Source organism: Mobula birostris, chromosome 23, assembly GCF_030028105.1.
Source record: "Mobula birostris isolate sMobBir1 chromosome 23, sMobBir1.hap1, whole genome shotgun sequence".
NCBI lineage: Eukaryota > Metazoa > Chordata > Chondrichthyes > Myliobatiformes > Myliobatidae > Mobula > Mobula birostris.
In genome coordinates this window covers 6,451,472-6,471,134 of record NC_092392.1, presented here as the reverse complement: position 1 = coordinate 6,471,134, position 19,663 = coordinate 6,451,472, and the positions used below count along the sequence as shown (strand labels likewise).

The following is a 19,663-nucleotide window of genomic DNA, read 5'->3' as shown; positions in this document are numbered from 1 at the left end:
TTCTCTGCTAGGTATGTGGAGCCCTAGAGAGCAAAAGCAGTTATGTCAAACCTCTGTAAAATAGTGATTTGGCCACATCTCAGAAATTGTGTCCAATTCTAGTGACTTCCCCTTGGGAAAGCTGTGAACCATGATGGACTTCAACTGCATGGATAGACCAGAGACAGAGGTAAAAGGGAAACAGAAGCGATAAAAGGACGAAGAAATCAGTGTTTGGGATAGATACGGCAGGTGACTGAAGTAGTAACTTCTTCACACATTGAGTACTCATGAACTGAAATTCACTGACGTGCATGCAGATTCAGCTGTTGCTTGCAAAAGAGAACTTGTTGGATCCTTGAAGAAAAAACATTTAGGGCTATGGGAAAAGAGCTGGAGAATGGAACTGACAATCACTTTTGCAGTGGGTTTAATCATAAGAATGAAAAGTAACTATTGTAGGTAATCTTTACTGGAAGATATTTAATATAGGAGTAGACCCAACTTCTATGTCCTCATCATTAGCAAAAGTTATTATTCCATGATTCCTTTTGAAACCCCTTTCTATGCAACTAATACACTCTCCATTTATAACATGGGAGAATATACCTGAATTGCCCTTTATCCATATTTTCTAAGATTACAAAGGTTAACTTGAGGTCATTTCTCATAATATTAAAATAAAATTCCCCACCAGGTTCTTTTCCTCGGTCTACACTGTTGCAGGTAAATGGAAGCAACAAAAGATGATTCTCTCTGTAGGTGAAGGAACTCAAGCTTATTGCCATGAAATGAGATTGGCTGCAGTTCTTGATGTTTGTATGCATGTATATGTTTGTGAGGGTGTTTACATTTTACATGTGGAGGGGAAGTGTTTGAATCATTCTAGCTTTGTGCAAATGTAAGACTGTGTTGTTTTAACAATGAGTTTTTTTTTCAGGTATTTTTGGCTTCTTGGCATTTGGCTTTGTCTTCATCACATTTGGCTGCCATTTTTACGACTTCTTTAACCAGGCTGACTGGGAGAGGAGTTTCCGTGATTTTGTTCTGTAAGTAACCAGTTCACCTCCTACCCTGTAAGGAGTTACTCTTTAGCTACTAGTTATCTACTCAGTGAAGACTTAAAGTGAATTTGGGACATTAAACTCCTGTTTGATTCAAAGGAGTGCCTAAGCTGCTCATTAGAATGCCACATTTCAAAGGTTTAAAGATCATTTATTATCAACTCTGAAATTCTTCTCTCCAGATAGCCACAAAACCAAGAAAGAAAAGAACAGCAGCACGATCAGCAACCCCCAAATCCCTCCTCCTGGCACAAAAAAAAACAAACAAAAGTGGAACAGAAATATCAACCCCCAAATCCCTAACCCCCCTTACACAAAAAAATGAGAAAGATCGGGTGAAAAACACAATATAAAAAACTATAAGACAGGAAAAAGAAGTCTACAGTCCAAGTCCATATCCAAAAATCATAAAACCTGGATAACATTCTCAGGGCACAGCAGCTGGCCTTTCTCTCTCCAGCAGTGAGCGATCCCCCAGCAATGAAAAGGCATCTTCCCTCTACGCAACAGAGCGAACCCCCCCCCCCCGCGGCGATAAAAAGGCAGTCTTCTGTCTCTGCCTGCTGAGCGATCCTCCCAGCAATAAAAAGGCAGTCTCCTGTCTCTGCCAGCAGAGCGATCCCCCAGTGATAAAAAGGCAGTCTCCTGTCTCTCTCAGCAGAGCGACCCCCCCCCCCCCCCAGCGATAAAAAGGCATCTCCTCTCTCTGGCAACAGAACAATCCCCCAGTGACTAAAAGGCAATCTCCTCTCCCTGGCAGTGAGCGATCCCCAGAAATAAAAAGGCAATCTCCCCTCCCTGGTAGCAAAGCGATCCCCCAGTGATAAAAAGGCATCTCTCCTCTCTGGCAACATAACAATCCCCCAGCGATCAAAAGGCAGTCTCCCCTCCCTGGTAGCAGAGCGATTCCCCAATGATAAAAAGGCAGTCTTCCCTTTCCGGTAGCAGATCGACCCCCCAGCAATAAAAACTCAAGCTGCTGGAGCTCATCTTCCACATTCAGCTCAATATTTCAGTCTCCTTCACTGCATTAATGAATGAACAATGGAAGGTTTAATCAGCAAATTGGAATTGAACATTGGTACGCAGCAGTCCAACATTCAACACAAAAAACAAACGTATGAGATGATGAGAGGCATTGACTGTGTGGATAGTCAGAGGCTTTTTCCCAGGGCTGGAATGGTTGCCACAAGAGGACACAGGTTTAATGTGCTAGGGAGTAGGTACAGAGGAGATGTCAGGGGTAAGCTTTTATGCAGAGAGTGGTGAGTGCGTGGAATGGGCTGCCGGCAATGGTGGTGGAGGCGGATACAATAGGGTCTTTTAAGAGACTGTTGTATAGGTACATAGAGCTTAGAAAAATAGAGGGCTATGGGTAAGCCTAGTAATTTCTAAGGTAGGGACATGTTCGGCACAACTTTGTGGGCCGAAGGACCTATATTGTGCTGTAGGGTTGTCTATGTTTCTACAAAGGTCATAAAAGAAGTGAACTACATGGTTTCATGATCTATCCAGAAGATGTTGACCAAAGGAGTGTTGTACTAGAAGATTCCCTGCATCTTTTGAAAATTTCTGATCTAGGAAAACTTTCATTTAACTTTAATAGTGAACAGATTGACCTTAAACACAGTAGAAATTAGGAGTTTGCGTAGCATCTTTCAACATTGGTTTGAATTCATCTTGGCCTGGAGGCACAGACTCAGTGAGCCACATAGAATCTTTCCGTGCATTACCTGTACTAGGAATTGTGTTTCATAGGTTCATGCTGTTTCCTAGTATTCTGTTTATTGGAGAATGATATCAAGAAGCAGCAAGGAAGGAATAGAACTGGAGCTCCTTAAATCGAGACATAATTTACACTCCAATTATCAGTGTTGAACTCAGTGGGTGGCAGGTTGTGCTTCCAGGTTTCCTTCAGAGACCGGAGCACAATCTAGGCTGACACTTGAGCATGAGGACAAGGTGTAAGAATTACAGTCTTACATTTGGGGTGGTAAAATCCAGTCACTATATGTAAACTCTTTGAAAAGCAGGGGGTATCACCTTGGTGCCCTGACAAATATTTACTTCCAATAAGGATCACTAAAGGCAATTATGATCAATTATTTCAAGGCTGGCTGTGAGTCCTGACCATGTGAAAATTGACTGGCACATTTAGACCATAAGACGATAAGATATAGCAGCAGATTTATGCTATTTGGCCCATCAACTTTGCTCCGCCATTTTATCATGGCTGATCCGTTTTTCCTCTCAACCCCAATCTCCTGCTTTCCCCTCGCATCCCTTCATGTCCTGACCAATCAAGAATCTATCAACCTCCGTCTTAAGAAATTTGGCCTCTACAGCTGCTTGTGGCAATGAATTCAACAGATTCACTACTTCTGTCTAAAGAAATTGCTTCTCATCTCCATTCTAAAAGGACCTTTATTCTGAGATTGTGTCCTCTGGTCTTAGACACTCCCACCATAGGAAACATCCACTCCACATTCACTCTATCAAGGCCTTTCACCATTGATAGCTTTCAAGTAGGTCACGCCTCATTCTTTTGAATTCCAGTGAACACAGGTCCAGAGCCATCAAATGCTGAAATCATTCTGGAATCATTTTCGTGAACCTCCTTTGAACCCTTTCCAGTTTCAATGCATCCTTTCTAAGATAAGGAATCCAAAATCACTCATAATATTCCAAGTGAGTCCTCACCACTGCTTCATAAAGTCTCAACGTTACATCCTTGGTTTTATACTCTAGTCCTCTTGAAGTGAATGTTAACATCACATTTGCCTTCCTCACCACAAATTCAACATGCAGATTAACCTTTAGAGAATCCTGCACAAGGACTCCTAAATCCCTTTGTGCCTCAGATTTTTGTATTTTCCCTGCATTTAGAAAATTTCTTCTACCGAAGTGTATGACCATACACTTCCTGACACTGTATTCCATCTGCCATTTCTTTGCCCATTCTCCTAATCTGTCCTTCTATAGCCTATTTCCTCAAAACTACCTTCCCCTCCACCTATCTTCATATCATCTGTAAACTTTGCAACAAAGCCATCAGTTCCATCATCCAAATCATTGACATATAAAGTAAAAGGAATTGGTCCCAACACAGACCCCTGTGGAACACCCCTACTCACTGGCAGTCAACCAGAAAAGGCTCCCTTTATTCCCACTCTTTGCCTCCTGCCAACCAGCCACTGCTTTATCCATGCTAGAATCTTTCCTGTAATACCATGGGTTCGTAGCTCGTTAAGCAGCCTCATGTATGGCACCTCGTCAAAAGCCTTCTTAAAATCCAAGAACGCAACATCAACAGGTTCTCCTTTGTCTATCCCGCTTTTCATTTCTTCAAAGAATTCCAACAGATATGTCAGGCAAGATTTTCCATTGAAGAAACCATGCTAACTAGGACATTATTGTGTTCATTAAACACTTTGAGATAGTCAAATATATATTCTTTTCCTTCCTAAAATTCAACACTAATTTTCAGCTTCACAGAGATACTATTGGAGTTATTAAAATAAGATGTGACATAGTGGACCATTGTATATTATAGCTGGCTTATTGCTGGGCATAGATATATTGAGGTACACTGATTATGTCAGTAATGAATACGTATGAATAATAATTGTTGCATTTTTGTCTATATGTGCTCTGTGGTCTGGATAATATCTATTATCCTGTTTGTAAAATGTTTGTAAGTAGCTCAACGCACACATTTGGTGGAGTTTTCATATTTGATTGACTTTATGTTTAATTCCGCAGGTGCGAAGCCAATGTTTCCATTGCTGAGCAAACCAACACACCTATCCCTGAATGTAGCATCAAGAATCGCCCCAGTCTCCTGGTGGAAAAGATAAACATATTTGCCATGTTTGGGACAGGTATCGCCATGAGCACCTGGGTATGGACCAAAGCTACAGTCTTGATCTGGAAAAGGACATGGCTGAGGTAAGAGAATTCACTTTGGCATTGTAAAATGGTGGAAAAATTAAAATTACTGCAAGCAAAAGTGATTTAATTGCAATTTTAATGTGCTCTTATCATGTCTGGTGTCCCTGCTATCCCTCCTGAAGGATAAATAATTTTGCTAAGAAAGGGGATGAGTATTCCCAAAGTGTCCTTTGTCACTAAAAGCTCTTCAATTTCTGAAAAGAACCCCTTAAATGCAACAGAGCAACATTCAAATAAATCAGCATTGATCTCCAGCTCTTTCCTGATTTCCATAATTCTTCAACATTTTTGCCAAAGAATAAGTTATCTTCATTTGAAAAATTTCATTTGATCCCCAACCTTAACATTCTTTAGGGTAGAGAGTTCCAAATTTACACCACCTTTTATATTAACAAGTAGTTTCTAACTTCATCCATGAAAGCCTAGCTTAAAATTTAATGTTACACCCACGTCTGGATGCTCCCACCACAATGAACAGCTTCTCTTTGTCTCGCTGGCTGACTTATTTAATTATTTAAATCATTCACTTAAATTACCCAATAATATCCACACTCAAGGAATACAGCCGAATCTGAGACATCCATCTTGATAATTTAACTGCCTGGTGATTACTTATGTGAGATCAAGATCTTAATAATGTGAAGAAATGAACCACAGCACCATATGTTATACTTTCTAAAGCCGCCACGATTAATCAACCAAGCATTAGTGGTCTGAATAGATGCTTTGTTCACTAGCTAAACAATCAGAACACCCTGTTCTTAATATTTCATTTCAGTAATGGAACGTGCACAATGTCATATACATGGATGTCTGAATAGGATGTTCCTTCGTTCCCCTTTCTTCCATGGTCTTCTCTCCTATCAGAATCCCCTTTCTCCAGCCCTTTATTTTTTTACCAATCAACTTCCCAGCTCTTTACTTCATCCCTCCCCCCTCCTGGTTTCACCTATCTACTTGTACTCCCTCCCCCCCTAACCATCTTCTCACTCTGACTCCTCTTCTCTTCCAGTCCTGATAAAGGGTCTCTGCCCGAAACGTTGACTGTTTACTTTTTTCCACAGATGCTTCCTGGCCTGTCGAGTTCCTCCAGCATTTGGTGTGCGTTGCTTTGAATAGGATGTTTGTTAATTTTGAGAAGCCCTTGACAAAAGAGCTAATACCCTTAAACGCAGGTTGTCAGAATGATTGAAAGAAAGCAGGTAAAAATAAAACATGTTGAGTAGGTGACAGGAGGCTTCAATTTTTAAACCATTTCAATTGGAGGAGATGGGAGATATTGGGAGACAGAAATAATCTGACAAAGATTTTTTTCATTGATTTAGACAAACTACAGACAGCATTAATAAAGATGGTACAGAAGTAAATAATTGCACTCAGGAAAATACCATCAAATATGATGAGAATTTTGTGGTAGTTAATAAAACACAAGACATTATCACAAGTTAGGACCATGTTTGGCTTCACATGTACTGTATTAGAAAAGATCCAAGGACAAGGATCTTATAGAGCATTACAGATACTCTGTATAGGGTTGGTGAAATCATGGTTGTGCCAAATAAAAGACAATAAGAAAGGTCTTTTATGAAGAGTCCATGATGAAGTCAGGAAGATACGAATTCAATTAAATCCTATCAACCAACGTATTAGTGGAGTGAGGCTCCAAGATATAATGAATTCTTCTGAAGGGATATTTTTAGCAAGATTTTAAATAAACCATCCAACTGATGCTACAGCTTCTTCTTTATTAGATCTCACCAATATTACCTTCCATTGTGTTCATCCTCCTGAATGGTGATTACCTCAAGAGTGGAGTAAATCAAGGCTAGGCACCCAATCTGATAAAGATTGTTAACCAACTCATAGTGGAACCTTTCCTTTTGCACTACAGAAGTGAAAGTTCCCACTGCCAAGAAGCTCCCACCATTTTGGTATGTGAAATGATCTGTGACATGGCTTAGACTTAGACTGGGTATAATGTCTCAAGTTATGTCATGAACTATTGATAAGGACGGCTGTTGGTCAGTGGAGTTTTCTCAGCCACTCCACCCTCCCACTTCTCCTCAGCCTCCTTTTCAACCTGAGTTGAATGCCGTCTCATTCCCGCCTCCGCCCGTATATTCTCCCTGTGACCATGTGTCCTTCCTGGGTGCTGTAGTTCCCTCTCACATTCCAAAGCATACAGTTAATTGATCACATAGGTGTAATTGAGAGCCACGGACTCGTTGGGCCAGAGGGGCCTGTTACTATGCTGAATCTCTAAATAAAATTAAGACAATTAAATCATTTTCAAAAATAAAATAAAATTACTTTCAGAATTATTGGCCGAAGTGATGATGAGCCAAAGCGAATCAAGAAGAGCAAAATGATTGCCAAAGCCTTCTCAAAGCGAAAGGAATTACTGAAAAACCCAGATAAAGAGCTGTCATTCAGCATGCAGACTGTCTCTCACGAAGGCCCAGTGGGTGAGTACTCATTCTATATGGATTTGTTCCATTGATGAATACTAATTAAACTAAATGTAAAAATACTGGAACTTTTTTTCTGTAGTTTCAGGCAGCATTAGAGTTAACGTTTCAGTCCTTTGTCAGGTAGTATTTTAAATGGGTAGGGAATGGGCTGGGGAGGGAGGAGATAGTAAAGCGAGAGGTTGGTGCCAAGAAGGAAAGAGAGGAGCAATTAAATGATGGTAAAGAATAAGGGACAAAACAAAGGGAGGTGATCGTGGCCCAAGACAGGAAATGAAAAATTGAAATACAAAGCTGTAAATGTCACCCACAGTTGTTAGCATAGCTGGTAAGAGCTGCGATCTGTGTGGCTATATATCTGAAAAGATAGGACAGGTGAAATGAATCAAAAGAGGAGTTGCAGTTCTTTAAGCCTTTGTCGATCTTCATTGGGAGATTAAGCAAAGGTGAGTTTATCCAGGAGTAGGACAGAGAATTAAAATCTCAGGCAATCAACTTGCATTCTGACCAAGGCTAAACAGTGATCTTCCAATCTGCATTTAATCCTGTTTTAGAGCAATCACATTATGAACAATGGATACTGTGGTAACTTCTACTTTGAAAAATGCACACTCCACAATTTCATGCCCAAAGAAACAACTTTATCTTGAACGTCAAAACTGATATGTATATACAGAGGCTTTCACAACCCATACAGCATGGCAGGAGCGCTATATACAGAACACACTGGAAGTAAAAAGAACATAACTAAACCTTCTCCACCCACTCCCCCCCCCCACATTATCCTAATTAGTATTAACTTACTTTTAATGATGCTCCCATTACAACACTTCTCCCTCTTTAAAATCCAACATTCCCCAAATGTAAAAAACTAGGAAATATGTGGTGTTACTAACTTGCGTACCCCTGAAAACTTATACTACTACCTCAGCAACAGTTTATCAATACGACACATCTGGAAAACATGACAGATTCAACATCCAATCTTAACAACAAAAAAAAACTGTCTCGTCAAAGATTCAGTCTGTCAGGAGGTTTACGAGTGCGCTGTGATCTGCACACTACCCCCGGTGACCCCGCAGGCACCGCTGGGGAGGGTGTTTTAGGAGGGTCTGGTGATGAGGTGTTGGGGGCATGAAAGGGGTCTGTGTGTTTGCATGAGAATGTCCATCCTCTTCAGGGGATCCCAATCCCTCTGCCAGCGTCTCTCCCTCTGGCAAAGTCACTGGTGGACATGCTTCTGCAGTAGTCTGTCTCACTTTTACCTTCATGTCCAGGGGCCTACACCCCATCAGCATCTCTGCTGGAGTGTGTGCAGTTGTAGTCTGTGGCGTGAAGCAGTATTTAAACAGGAAACATGAAAGCCGAATGCTAAGAGAGTCCCCTGTCATCCGCTTCAGGCCTTCCTTCACTGTCTGAACAGCCCGCTCAGCCAAACCATTTGAGGCTGGGTGGAAAGGGGCCGTTCGAGTGTGATGAATGCCATTCTGCTGCATGAACTCACTGAACAGCTCACTAGTGAACGTTGGGCCATTATCAGTGACCAGAGTGTCAGGCAACCCATGGACTGCAAACACTTGCCTGAGTTTGTCTATGGTTGAGGGGGCTGTGATGTTGCTCATGATATGAACTTCGATCCATTTAGAATGCGCATCTACCATTACAAGAAACATCTGCCCCATAAAAGGGCCAGCAAAGTCCAAATGTAGCCTAGACCAGGGGTGGTCTGGCCACTCCCATGGATGCAAAGGAGCTGGTGGTGGCATATTCTGATTAGTCTGCAATTGCGTGCATGATTTTACCTTGTTCTCCAGATCCTGATCCATTCTTGGCCACCAAACTTAGGACCTTGCAAGGCTTTTCATTCGAGACACTCCTGCGTGAGCCTCATGAATTTCCTCCACAATCTGTGAACGGCCAGGGGGAGGCAGGATGACCCTCGCCCCCCCACCCCCCCTGCCAGAATATGCAGCCATCCTGCAGACTAAGTTCTGTCTTGCGTTTGGCATAAGGCCTCAGTTCCTCTCCTTCCACGACTCTGGGCCAACTTTGTAAAAGAAAAGTCTTGACTTGGGACAGGACTGGGTCCCTCTCTATCCACTGCGTGATCTGGGTGGCTTTTACAGGTGTCTTTGACAGCCTCTCCAATGAAAACACAGTCTCTGGAGGCACACATGTAGTAACAGGTGTTTCAGGTACAGGTAGTCGACTCAGTGCATTGCCGTTTGCATTATCCCCACCTGCTCTGTACACTATAGTATACCGGTAGGCTGACAGTGTAAGAGCCCAACGCTGTATCCTGGCTGAGGCTAGTGGTGGGATGCATCTAGTCTCACTGAACAGGCTCATCAGTGGTTTATAGTCCGTATGAATTGTAAATATGCGTCCATAAAGGTACTGATGAAAGCGAGAGACTGCAAAAACAATGGCCAGACCTTCTTTGTCTAGCTGTGAATATCCCTTCTCAGCAGCTGTCAGGATATGTGAAGCAAAACCAATAGGCTTCTCTGAACAGTCCTCCATTACATGCGAGAGAACTGCCCCGACTCCATAGGGCGAGGCATCACATGCCAGGGTGATCTCCTTGTCTGAGTCATAGTGAACAAGCAGCTTCGCTGAGTGGAGATGTTCTTTCACTTCCTTGAAAGCTTTCTCCTGCTCTTCTCTTCTCCCCACTGCCACTTAGTGTCATTGTGAAGCAGCTTATACAGTGGGGTCAAAACCCTTGAGAGGTCAGGAAGAAACTTGCCATAATAATTCACTATGCCCAAAAATGATCTGAGTTCTGTGACAGTCTTAGGGCTTGGGGCCTCCTTAATAGCTCTTTGTCCTCCACAGGGCAAAACCCCTCAGCTGTGATCTTGTGTCTCAGGTAAGTCACAGTCAATGCCAGGAACCCACATTTTCCGCATTTCAAACACAGCCCCATGCCTGAGAGCCTCTTCAGCACCTGTTCTAAGTTAGCCAGATGCTCCGCCTCCGTAGCCCTCGTGATCAAAATATCATCAAGGTACACTGCTACGTGCGGAATCCCCTGCAGCAAAGTGTCCATTGTCCTTTGGAAAATGGCAGGGCTGGATGCCACTCCAAACACCAGGCAATTGTACTTGAATAATCCCTTGTGCGTATTAATTGTGATGTACTCCTTTGAATCCTCGTCGAGCAGCAGCTGTTGGTAGGCGTGGCTCATGTCCAGCTTTGTGAACAGCTTACCCCCTGACAGGGTCGCAAACAGGTCATCTACCCGTGGCAATGGGTACTCCTCCAGTTTAGAGACCTGATTCACCGTAAGCTTATAATCCCCACATACCCTCAACGTTTCGTCTGCCTTCAAAACTGGAACAATGGGAGCCTCCCACCTTGAAAACTAGACGAGCTCAATAATGCCCAGCCTCTGTAAACATTCCAGCTCCTCCTCGACTTTGCCTTTCATGGCATAGGGCACCGACCTGGGCTTAAAAAAACGTGGTGTAACCTCAGGGTCGACATGGAGTTTCACTGTCACACCCTTCAGTGTTCCTAGCTCGTCCCGGAAAACATCACTGTACCGCTGCAGAATGTCCTCCGTCATGTGTGCATACTTAATTTCATGCCAGTTTAGCCAGATCTTGCGAAGCCAATTGTGACCCAAAAGACTGGGCCCCCTGCCCTTAGCTATCACTAGCCTGGCTTCAGCCTTCTGACCCCCAGCTGAAATGTCCACATATAACACCCCTAAATGAGGTATGGGCTGCCCCGTATAGGTTCTAAGTTTCTTTGATGGTCTAATGGGAGGCAGGTTGGACCTCCATGCCCTCTGTAGGTCTCCTCACTAATGACCGATGCAGTAACCCCTGAATCAATCTCAAACTTAATGTCCTTTCCCCTGACAGTGACTGTGGCATAATATGGTTCAGGTGGTTCCTCATCTGTTTCCACTCCAAACATGTTGTAGGCACACACTGCCTCTTCATCTGCATCTTCTAGACGGTGTGTGTCTGCCTGAGCCTGTTGAGCTTTCCCCTGCCCAGGCTTAATCTTACCCTTTGAACTTCTGCACTTTTTAGCTAAATGTCCCTTTTTGCTACAAGCATGGCAGACAGTGTCTTTGAATTTGCAATCATTTGCATAGTGCGTCCCCCCACACCGGAAACATTCCACCCACTTTGCCTGTTTACCAGTCTCCCTCCTGACTTGGTGCACTGCCGCCGACTGCGACCCCCCACGTCCTTTCTGGATATCCCTGACATTATTAGCAGCCATCTCCATGCCTTGGGCAATCTCTAAGGCTTTCTTGAAAGTCAACGGTGGGGTTTCCCCTAACAGGCGGCGTTGTATGCCATCATTATGAATGCTGCTTACCAATCTATCACGGAGCATGTCTTCCAACACTGCTCCGAAATCACAGTGCTCTGACAGCTGCTGAAGCTCGGCCACAGACTGACCTGGCTTCCTGAAACGGCTGTAAAACTTACACCGTTGGACTATCACAGAAGGTTTCGGATTGTAGTGGTTCCCCACGAGCTTGACCAGTTCGTCATATGGAATGTCCCCCGGTTTCCGCGGTGTGGCTAAATTCCTTATTAGCCTGTAAGTCTTTGCCCCACACACACCCAGGAGAATAGAGCACTTCTTAGCCTCCTCAGTAATTCCATTAGCACAGAAAAAGTGTCCCAGCTTTTCCTCATACTCCGGCCAGTCCTCCATTGCCTCCATAAATTCAATGATAGTTCCAAACGTAGCCATCTGAACGTGAGGCCCCTTATCGGCGCTGCTGCTCCCGTTCGAGACATGCTGACACATCCACAAAACCAGTTCACCTCATCGCCAAAAATATATGGTAACTTCTACTTTGAAAAAGGAACACTTGACAACTTTGTGCCCAAAGAAACAACTTTTCTCGAACGTCAAAACCGATATGTATATATAGAGGCTTTCACAACCCGTATGGCATGGCAGGAGCGCTATATACAGAACACACCGAAGTAAAAAGAACAGAAGTAAACCCCCCCCATTATCCTAATTAGTATTAACTTACTTTTAATAATGCTCACATTATAACAGATACAGTATACTAAATAGTAAGTGACTGTTTAACTTCGTTGGAATATTTTGGGTCCTGAACAAAGGGGAAGAGTGGAATTGAAAGAGGACTATTCGTTGGTGCTTGTTAAAAAATAGTTCTTAGGGGGCCGCAGTCAGGCCAAGGCTGAGCAGATTTAAATTGGACTAGGCTTCATTCATTAACCAGTTCAAAAAAAATTATAGAATCATGGATCCTATTCTACAAGCTAGAACAAGTTTACCTGGCTAAGTGCCTTGGCTTTAATGAAATCATTTTGATTTCAATTAAATAGATTTCTCTCTGATTATTCATCTGTGGAGTACAAAGAGACATTTTACTAATACAGGAATCTGCCTGGCCTTGCAACTCCCAGGAGCTCATCAACCCTCACTCCAACCACCAATCTTACTTTTGTCCTATTTGTCTAACCATCCTAACCAGGAATTAGCTTCCCTATCCCCACGTCCCAGGCAATCTGAAAACCCTGACACTATCTCCTCCAATCTGCTATCCCACAGCAAAAAGCACTTCTGTGTTCCACTGCAATCTTCTATCCCTCCTCAAACCAAATCTGCCTCCAACTTCCAGTAAGGGGCTATACTACTGATGCATTCAAACACATGGATTAGAAAGAAAGAGTCTTTCTCATGTGGATGGTGTTATACATTTGTACGATTGCTATAGAAGAAAATAGATTAGTAAAAACTTGCTGGGTGCCTAATTCTGAGCAACCACATTATGAGGGTCACCACCACAGGAGCTACAGGTGGCAGGAGTTTCACATAAGACATATTAGAGGAGGGAAAGGGAGGATTAGCAAACTTAATCAATATCTAAAAGACATCCTGTGTTTTTAGCAACACACACAAAATGCTGGAGCAACTCAGCAGGTCAGGCAGCATCTATGGGAAAGAGTACAGTCAATGTTCCAGGCCTAGACCCTTCAGCAGGCCCTAGACATTAACTGTACTCTTTGCCTGGTCTGCTGAGTTCCTCCAGCATTTTGTGTGTGTTGCTCGGATTTCCAGCATCTGCAGATTTTCTCTTGTCTTGTGTTTTTAGCTGGAATCAACTTTGATCTGAATGAGCCGTCTGCTGATCTTTCATCTGCTTGGGCTCAACACATAACCAAGATGGTGGCCCGAAGGGGAGCCATTTTACCTCAGGACATTTCTGTCACTTCAGCAGAGACACCAGGTGAGTTTGCCACTTTGATAAGTCAATTAATAAACCTACCTAACTTTTGAGTTCTGGTACAATTTTATCAAAACAGCTTAAACTTTAGAAGCTTGTGGCAAATGTAGGGAGAGGTACAAAGGCTATGGTGCCAGACATCATTCAGCTGTGATACTGAACACTTGCGCTCCAGAATGTGATTGGCCTCAAACCAGTTTGTGCTGGTTCTGTTTCAACGCTGGCATTTATCTAATAATTATTTCCTGCTTGCTAAAAGTATCGAACATCAAATCAGTCTGATTAGTCCAATCCAAGTAAACTACTCTCGACTACCCCAGGACTCCAGAGGGAAGTCGGGAAGCTGATGGAAAAAATGGTGTCATGCAGCACCTATTCTTTCAGTGACCAACTAAGTATGCTCAGTTTGAGTTTAGTCATGACGACTCAGCTCCTGACCTCGTCACAACCTTGTTCCAAACATGGGATAGAGAACTGAATCAGAGAAGTGAGTTGAGAGTGACTGTTAGTTACTCCATGGCAGGATCTAATAGGACCAGATGGGACATCAAGTAACCCGGATGAAGTTTAAATTATTGGACGTCAAAGGGAAAAACTTTTCCATTAGTTGGAGTCATACTTACAGCAAACGAACCTTGTTTTAATTATTGTCCCCATAATTTTGGTGCAGAAGTCTAGTCATCATCAGCTTCTTCATCTATGACCTTGTGTTATCATTAAGTCAGAAGTCATACTGTTTGTTTTTGATAGTAAAGGGTACAATTTCAGTTGTGAGTTATACCAGTTTGAAACTGAGAGATGGAGGAGTCAGGAACTACTGCTTGACACTGTTCTGTTCCATTTCAGTTCCCCCGGATGACAATAAGAAGGACCTCTGGATTATTGAGGCTGAGATTCTCCCAGAACTTCAGAAGAAAACTGGGAAGAAGAAAAAGAAGAAGAGGAGGAGGAAACGTGTTGGACCTCTTGGTTCTGCCGAGGAGCCACAAGACATGGGCTACTGCACTGAGAGAGCATCCAGTACCGTTCCACGCTTGCCCAAGTTGACTGGGCAAAGAAGCTTGGTTTCTAAAGTAGAAGAACCAGCTAATGTGCAGGATATGTTACCAGGTGCTTTCACAGAATATGGATTCAGCCCTGGAGACCATGACGAGAGACATTTCAGAGGAGCACATAGTAGTTCTTCAGGGCACAGAGGGAATCCACCGCTAAATTTGATTGTAAATCCCCTTTCATTTGAGGACAAACTGCAGAGTGGCCTGGGATTTTCTAATGGAGATCGATTCAGGCCTCCACAGAGACCATGCAATCGTGCGGTCACCCGATCCTCTGCCAATGTGGATCTCGGGGGACTCCCTGCAATAAATATCCCCAGTGTGCCCACACCCCAGGGGAGAAGGTCTGCTATTGCACCTATGCATTCAAGAACAAATTTGGTAGATACGGAGTTAATGGATGCTGATTCAGATTTTTGAACCTTGGGTATATTGGAACTATTTAAGCAATAACAACTCGAGGAGCAGCACCATCTGACTTCTACTGGGAATTTCAGTGAATGCCCACTGCATTTCAAATACATTTGTAGAAACCAGCGAAGGTACTTTACTGAACAGTTAGAAGTATGAAAAGCTAGAACTGCAGGCAAATTCATTGCCTGAATGAGATCGTGGAAACAGTAAGAAGTGGTTTAATACCATTCTGAAAGTAATCAGAATAACCCAGTATATGATGAACTGAAAAGAGGCTCTTGACTTTAATGCCCTTGTTTATGGGCCACATTGTTAACAGACTATCCTAACAGGCCAGTAAGGTAAAGTTATTCAAGACAGTTTCAGAGCTCAGTTTCTAACTTATTCAGTATTGGGAATGCAAGTAGTACCCATCTATGGTTTTGTGTTCTGGTAGACGAGGATCGTTCACTGATCTTGATAAAAACTTAGTTACGCTTTTACACTTTATCTTCAATTGCATTTTGTAAATAGAAAATTACAGAATAAGATTTGACCATTCATCCCAGCCTTTATGTACTGGCTGCTTCCTACAACAATATAAAGCCAATCCTGTTGCTTGTCCCTACTGCTTTGAATTATTATTCAATTTCCTTCCTAGATCCAATGTCTCTCCTTTAGTTATGCCCTTTAATAAAGCATTCCAGGCTCCATTAATTGTCTGTATGAAGAACTTTCATTCTCAGAGTACTAATTTAAACTTGATGATCCATTTCACTGACTGCAACCAACTGAATAATGAGTAAATTTCTTATGGGGCTCTCCCTTTGAAACTTCATTGTAAAAAATTTGCAGTGCTACTGAATACCACCACCCAAGTTAACTGTTCACATTTTTGTTTAGTGCTGATGTGTCATATTTCACAAAGATATACTTTACTGTTTATGACATTTTGAACATTTAAAAATTAGGGACACCTTAAAATCATTTGTTAAAACTCCTTAATATAATGAAGCAATTTTGGTCAGATTTGAGTAATAATGATTAGGAGGTTTATCCAGGGAAGTATCAGATTTAATTTCTCCAAAAGGAAGGAGGAATGTTAGTCAAGAGGTGCCCAAAACTGCTTGGCAGCAGAGATCTGTGATGGCTAGGCAGTCTAATATACATTAGTGCCAATAGTTGCTTCTTTAAAGCTTCCCGAGCGTTTATAATATTGTCATCTATACTCTGTAGATAGCATATATGTTGGAGTGTTCCTCAGATACACACTTGTGGTAATTATCATACTTGCTGGATAGCAAATGAAGGATTCGTCTGTCTTAATCTTGTTCAAAGAGGTCACTGTCCCATTTTGCAACTTCAAACTTTTCATCCTTTTTGCTTTTAATCCACTACTTTTCTAGTTAACTGGCACTCTTAACTTCTTCTAACTTTCATGTCATTCAAAACAATGTTGCTCTCATTCTATCCTGTTGCTAATCCCAATGCGTCCTTGATGATTAACTATGAATCACCAATAATTTTTAAATGAATTCAACCCTGGACCTCATGACGAGAGACATTCCAGAGGAACACATCATAGTAAAGAAATTTTTAACCATCAGTATGCCACCACCTTTTGGTTGTGATTTTTGTGCTAGTGAGCTGTCAGTAATGAGGAGCTGACCTCTGACTATTCTCATTGGACTGGAAGCTGGCAGATGCAGAGGATAATCTCATAAAGTCCTGCACTAAAGACTCACTTGTGTCCATTTTCCTTACAGCTGCCTATGACTTTCCAATAATAATGGCAATTTGTACCAGAATGTAATTCTGCTTCACAATGCTCCTGCTGTTACCCAGCTTTACTCTGACTCCAGTAAGCTTGACGGCATGTAACACCCTGGTATAGAATGTTTGGTCCAAGATCCAGAGGGTAGTAGATCATGTTAACTAGTCCATGGACATTCTTGTATAGCACTGGAAGAAGTGGTACTCCAGATGCCTAATTGAATGAGAGCGTATGCTGATATATATGAATGTATAAATTATAGGGAATACATTACTCTGCAATGGTTCTATTTCACCATTCAGTAAAAATGTGGTTAATCTATCTGTAAAGTCTATTCTGCATTCCCACCTAACTCCTGTAACCTTAAATATTTTTTCCAATATTGCACAAATCAAAGTGCTGACTCCCAACTGTAAGTAAATTTTGAATGACTAATCAGGAATTGCTCTGTGCACTTTTGATTGCAAAGGTTTCACTGCCTACCATTACAATTTGCTGAATCAGGGTGAGGGCTGGAGTTTTCCAAGCTTGGCTTGCAAATGAGGAACTATGTGTTTCCTTGCATGTTGCTGGACAAGACGATCTGTCACAGGCAGTCCTTAGCAAATCAGTCTTTGATGATACAGTTTCGAGTGATACGTAGGTCTGCTTGCTGACCACCCCACTCTGATATTTATATACATCCTGCATTTTAAAAATACATTATTTATCTATGTTACCTTCAATTACTCAGAAAGGTAAAATGTTAGTGGTTATTGTTACTCATGAAATGTGAAGTGCACTTTACCAGGAGCGATTTTATTATTGTCTGATAGACCAAAATGGGTGATAGCAGATTGTCAGTTCACACTCTTATCGCCCAATCACTGCTGATTTGCTATCATTCACTGTACATAAATACTCAAGGTAAAAATGCACCTACAGGTAAATCTACATACCTTGTATGTGTATGCATGTGTGAACCCGCTTTTAAATGATCTGACATAATGAGATCTTGGAAATTCTGATGCTCGTTTAACTCACTTTCTCTGCCAACTTGTAGTCTATCTCTGTCAAATATTTATAACTTGATATTTTCTTATAGAAATGGTTATTTTTCTATCGTATATAGCCATTTAAAATTTAATCGTCATCAACTGATACAGAGGTCAGTAGTGCAAAAATGTGTAGTGGAAAAATGTCATTTTTATTACTTAATTTCTTAGTTTGCATCCACTTCATAAAAGGTTTTTCACCTGATCATTTTACAATAAAAAAGATTTAAACCAATAAATTTTGTTTCAGCTGGTCATTTTCCAGTTTTTCCCCAGACCCTATGGAAGTTTGTTTATTCTAGGCTGGCTCTTCCAAAGACAAGCCTACTTTGCCTTGAGGATCTATTGTTTGTATGTACATGAACCTAAGAATGACAGCAAGCAACTGCAAGAAGCATCATGGCCAAATCTCGTCCTCATTCACCCAACTGGATGAATAGTAATACAGGCTGAGCACCCCTCATTTGAAAATCCAACATATGAAAACCTCCGAAATCTGACGCCAAGAGTAGAAAATTGCACAAGGTGCTGGGAAGGTTCCCAGGTGATGTGCAGGTCTCTGCATCACATACAGTTCTAAAACAAAGACTGCTCACTGGTAGGTAGCACATAAATTTAGAGTCAGGAATGATGGCGATGCCAGACAGCCAAATGACTGTTCACCTGGGTGACTGAGGTAGTGATAGCTTACCTTTCTGATGGTTCAATGTACACTTTATTGTTTTGTACACAAAATTATTTTAAAAATTATATAAAACTACCTTCAGGTAATGTAAATGGATTTTGTGTTTACACTTGGGTCCCATCCCCAAGCTATCTCATTATATAGACACAAATATTCCAAAATCCAAAATGTGAAACACTTTTGGCCCCAAGTATTTCAGATAAGGAGTGCTCATCCTATATTTATTACCAAGAATTGACTCCATGCTTTACCATTTTGACCAAAACACAGAATCTTTGGTTCAAATTTCAAAGTTAAACTTAAATTTATTATCAAAGTACTTATACCTGTATGTCACTATATATTAGCCTGAGATTCATTTTTTTGTGGGCATTCTCAGTAAATACAAAGAAACAGAATAGAATCAATTAAAAACAGCACATAACAAAGTCTGACAACCAATGTGCAAAACACAACAAACTGCAAACACAAAATGAAAAAAAACTAATAAATAAATAAACAATAAATAGTCAGAACTTGAGTTGAGGAGCCCTTCAAAATGAGTTTTCCTAGAGTGAACTTATGATGACATTTAATTCCCTTTAATTGGAAGTGCGAGGTTAATTTTCCCGCTCTAAAGTGTATTATGTTTATGATTCTGTGTGAGTTATTCAATGTGATTATTCATGCAATCTTTAATCATTTAGGAGAACTTCAGGCCACCAGTTAGTGCTGCTGCCTCACAGCTTCAAGAAACTGGGTTCAATCCTGACCTGAAGTGTAGCTTGTATGGGACTTGTGTGTTTTTTACAGACTGTATACGTTTCCTTGCACAACCCAAAGACATGTTGATAATTTCATTAGGTGCTGTAAATTTCCTTTAATGTATGATGTCAGCAGAATTAATTGGTGAATGAGGCCGGTATATAACCTAGACTTAAGAATCAGAATCAGGTTTATTATCACTGGCATGTGACGTGGAATTTGTTAACTTAGCAGCAGCAGTTCAATGCAATACATAATATAGAAGAGAAAAAAAAAAT

At 41.6% G+C, this 19,663-nt stretch overlaps 1 protein-coding gene across 2 annotated transcripts in view; it reads left to right on the top strand.

Annotated features, from left to right (window-relative positions):
* Positions 1-18,179, top strand: part of smo (smoothened, frizzled class receptor) — a 49,706-nt gene extending 31,527 nt beyond the window's left edge. For both annotated transcript variants that reach the window (XM_072241564.1, XM_072241565.1), the window contains exons 8-12: positions 920-1,028; positions 4,806-4,991; positions 7,311-7,459; positions 13,569-13,703; positions 14,547-18,179. In XM_072241564.1, coding sequence (XP_072097665.1) covers positions 920-1,028; positions 4,806-4,991; positions 7,311-7,459; positions 13,569-13,703; positions 14,547-15,175 — 1,208 coding nt within the window. In that variant the 3' untranslated portion in view covers positions 15,176-18,179. The remainder of the gene's footprint in view (positions 1-919; positions 1,029-4,805; positions 4,992-7,310; positions 7,460-13,568; positions 13,704-14,546) is intronic.
* Positions 18,180-19,663: the final 1,484 nt, after the last annotated feature.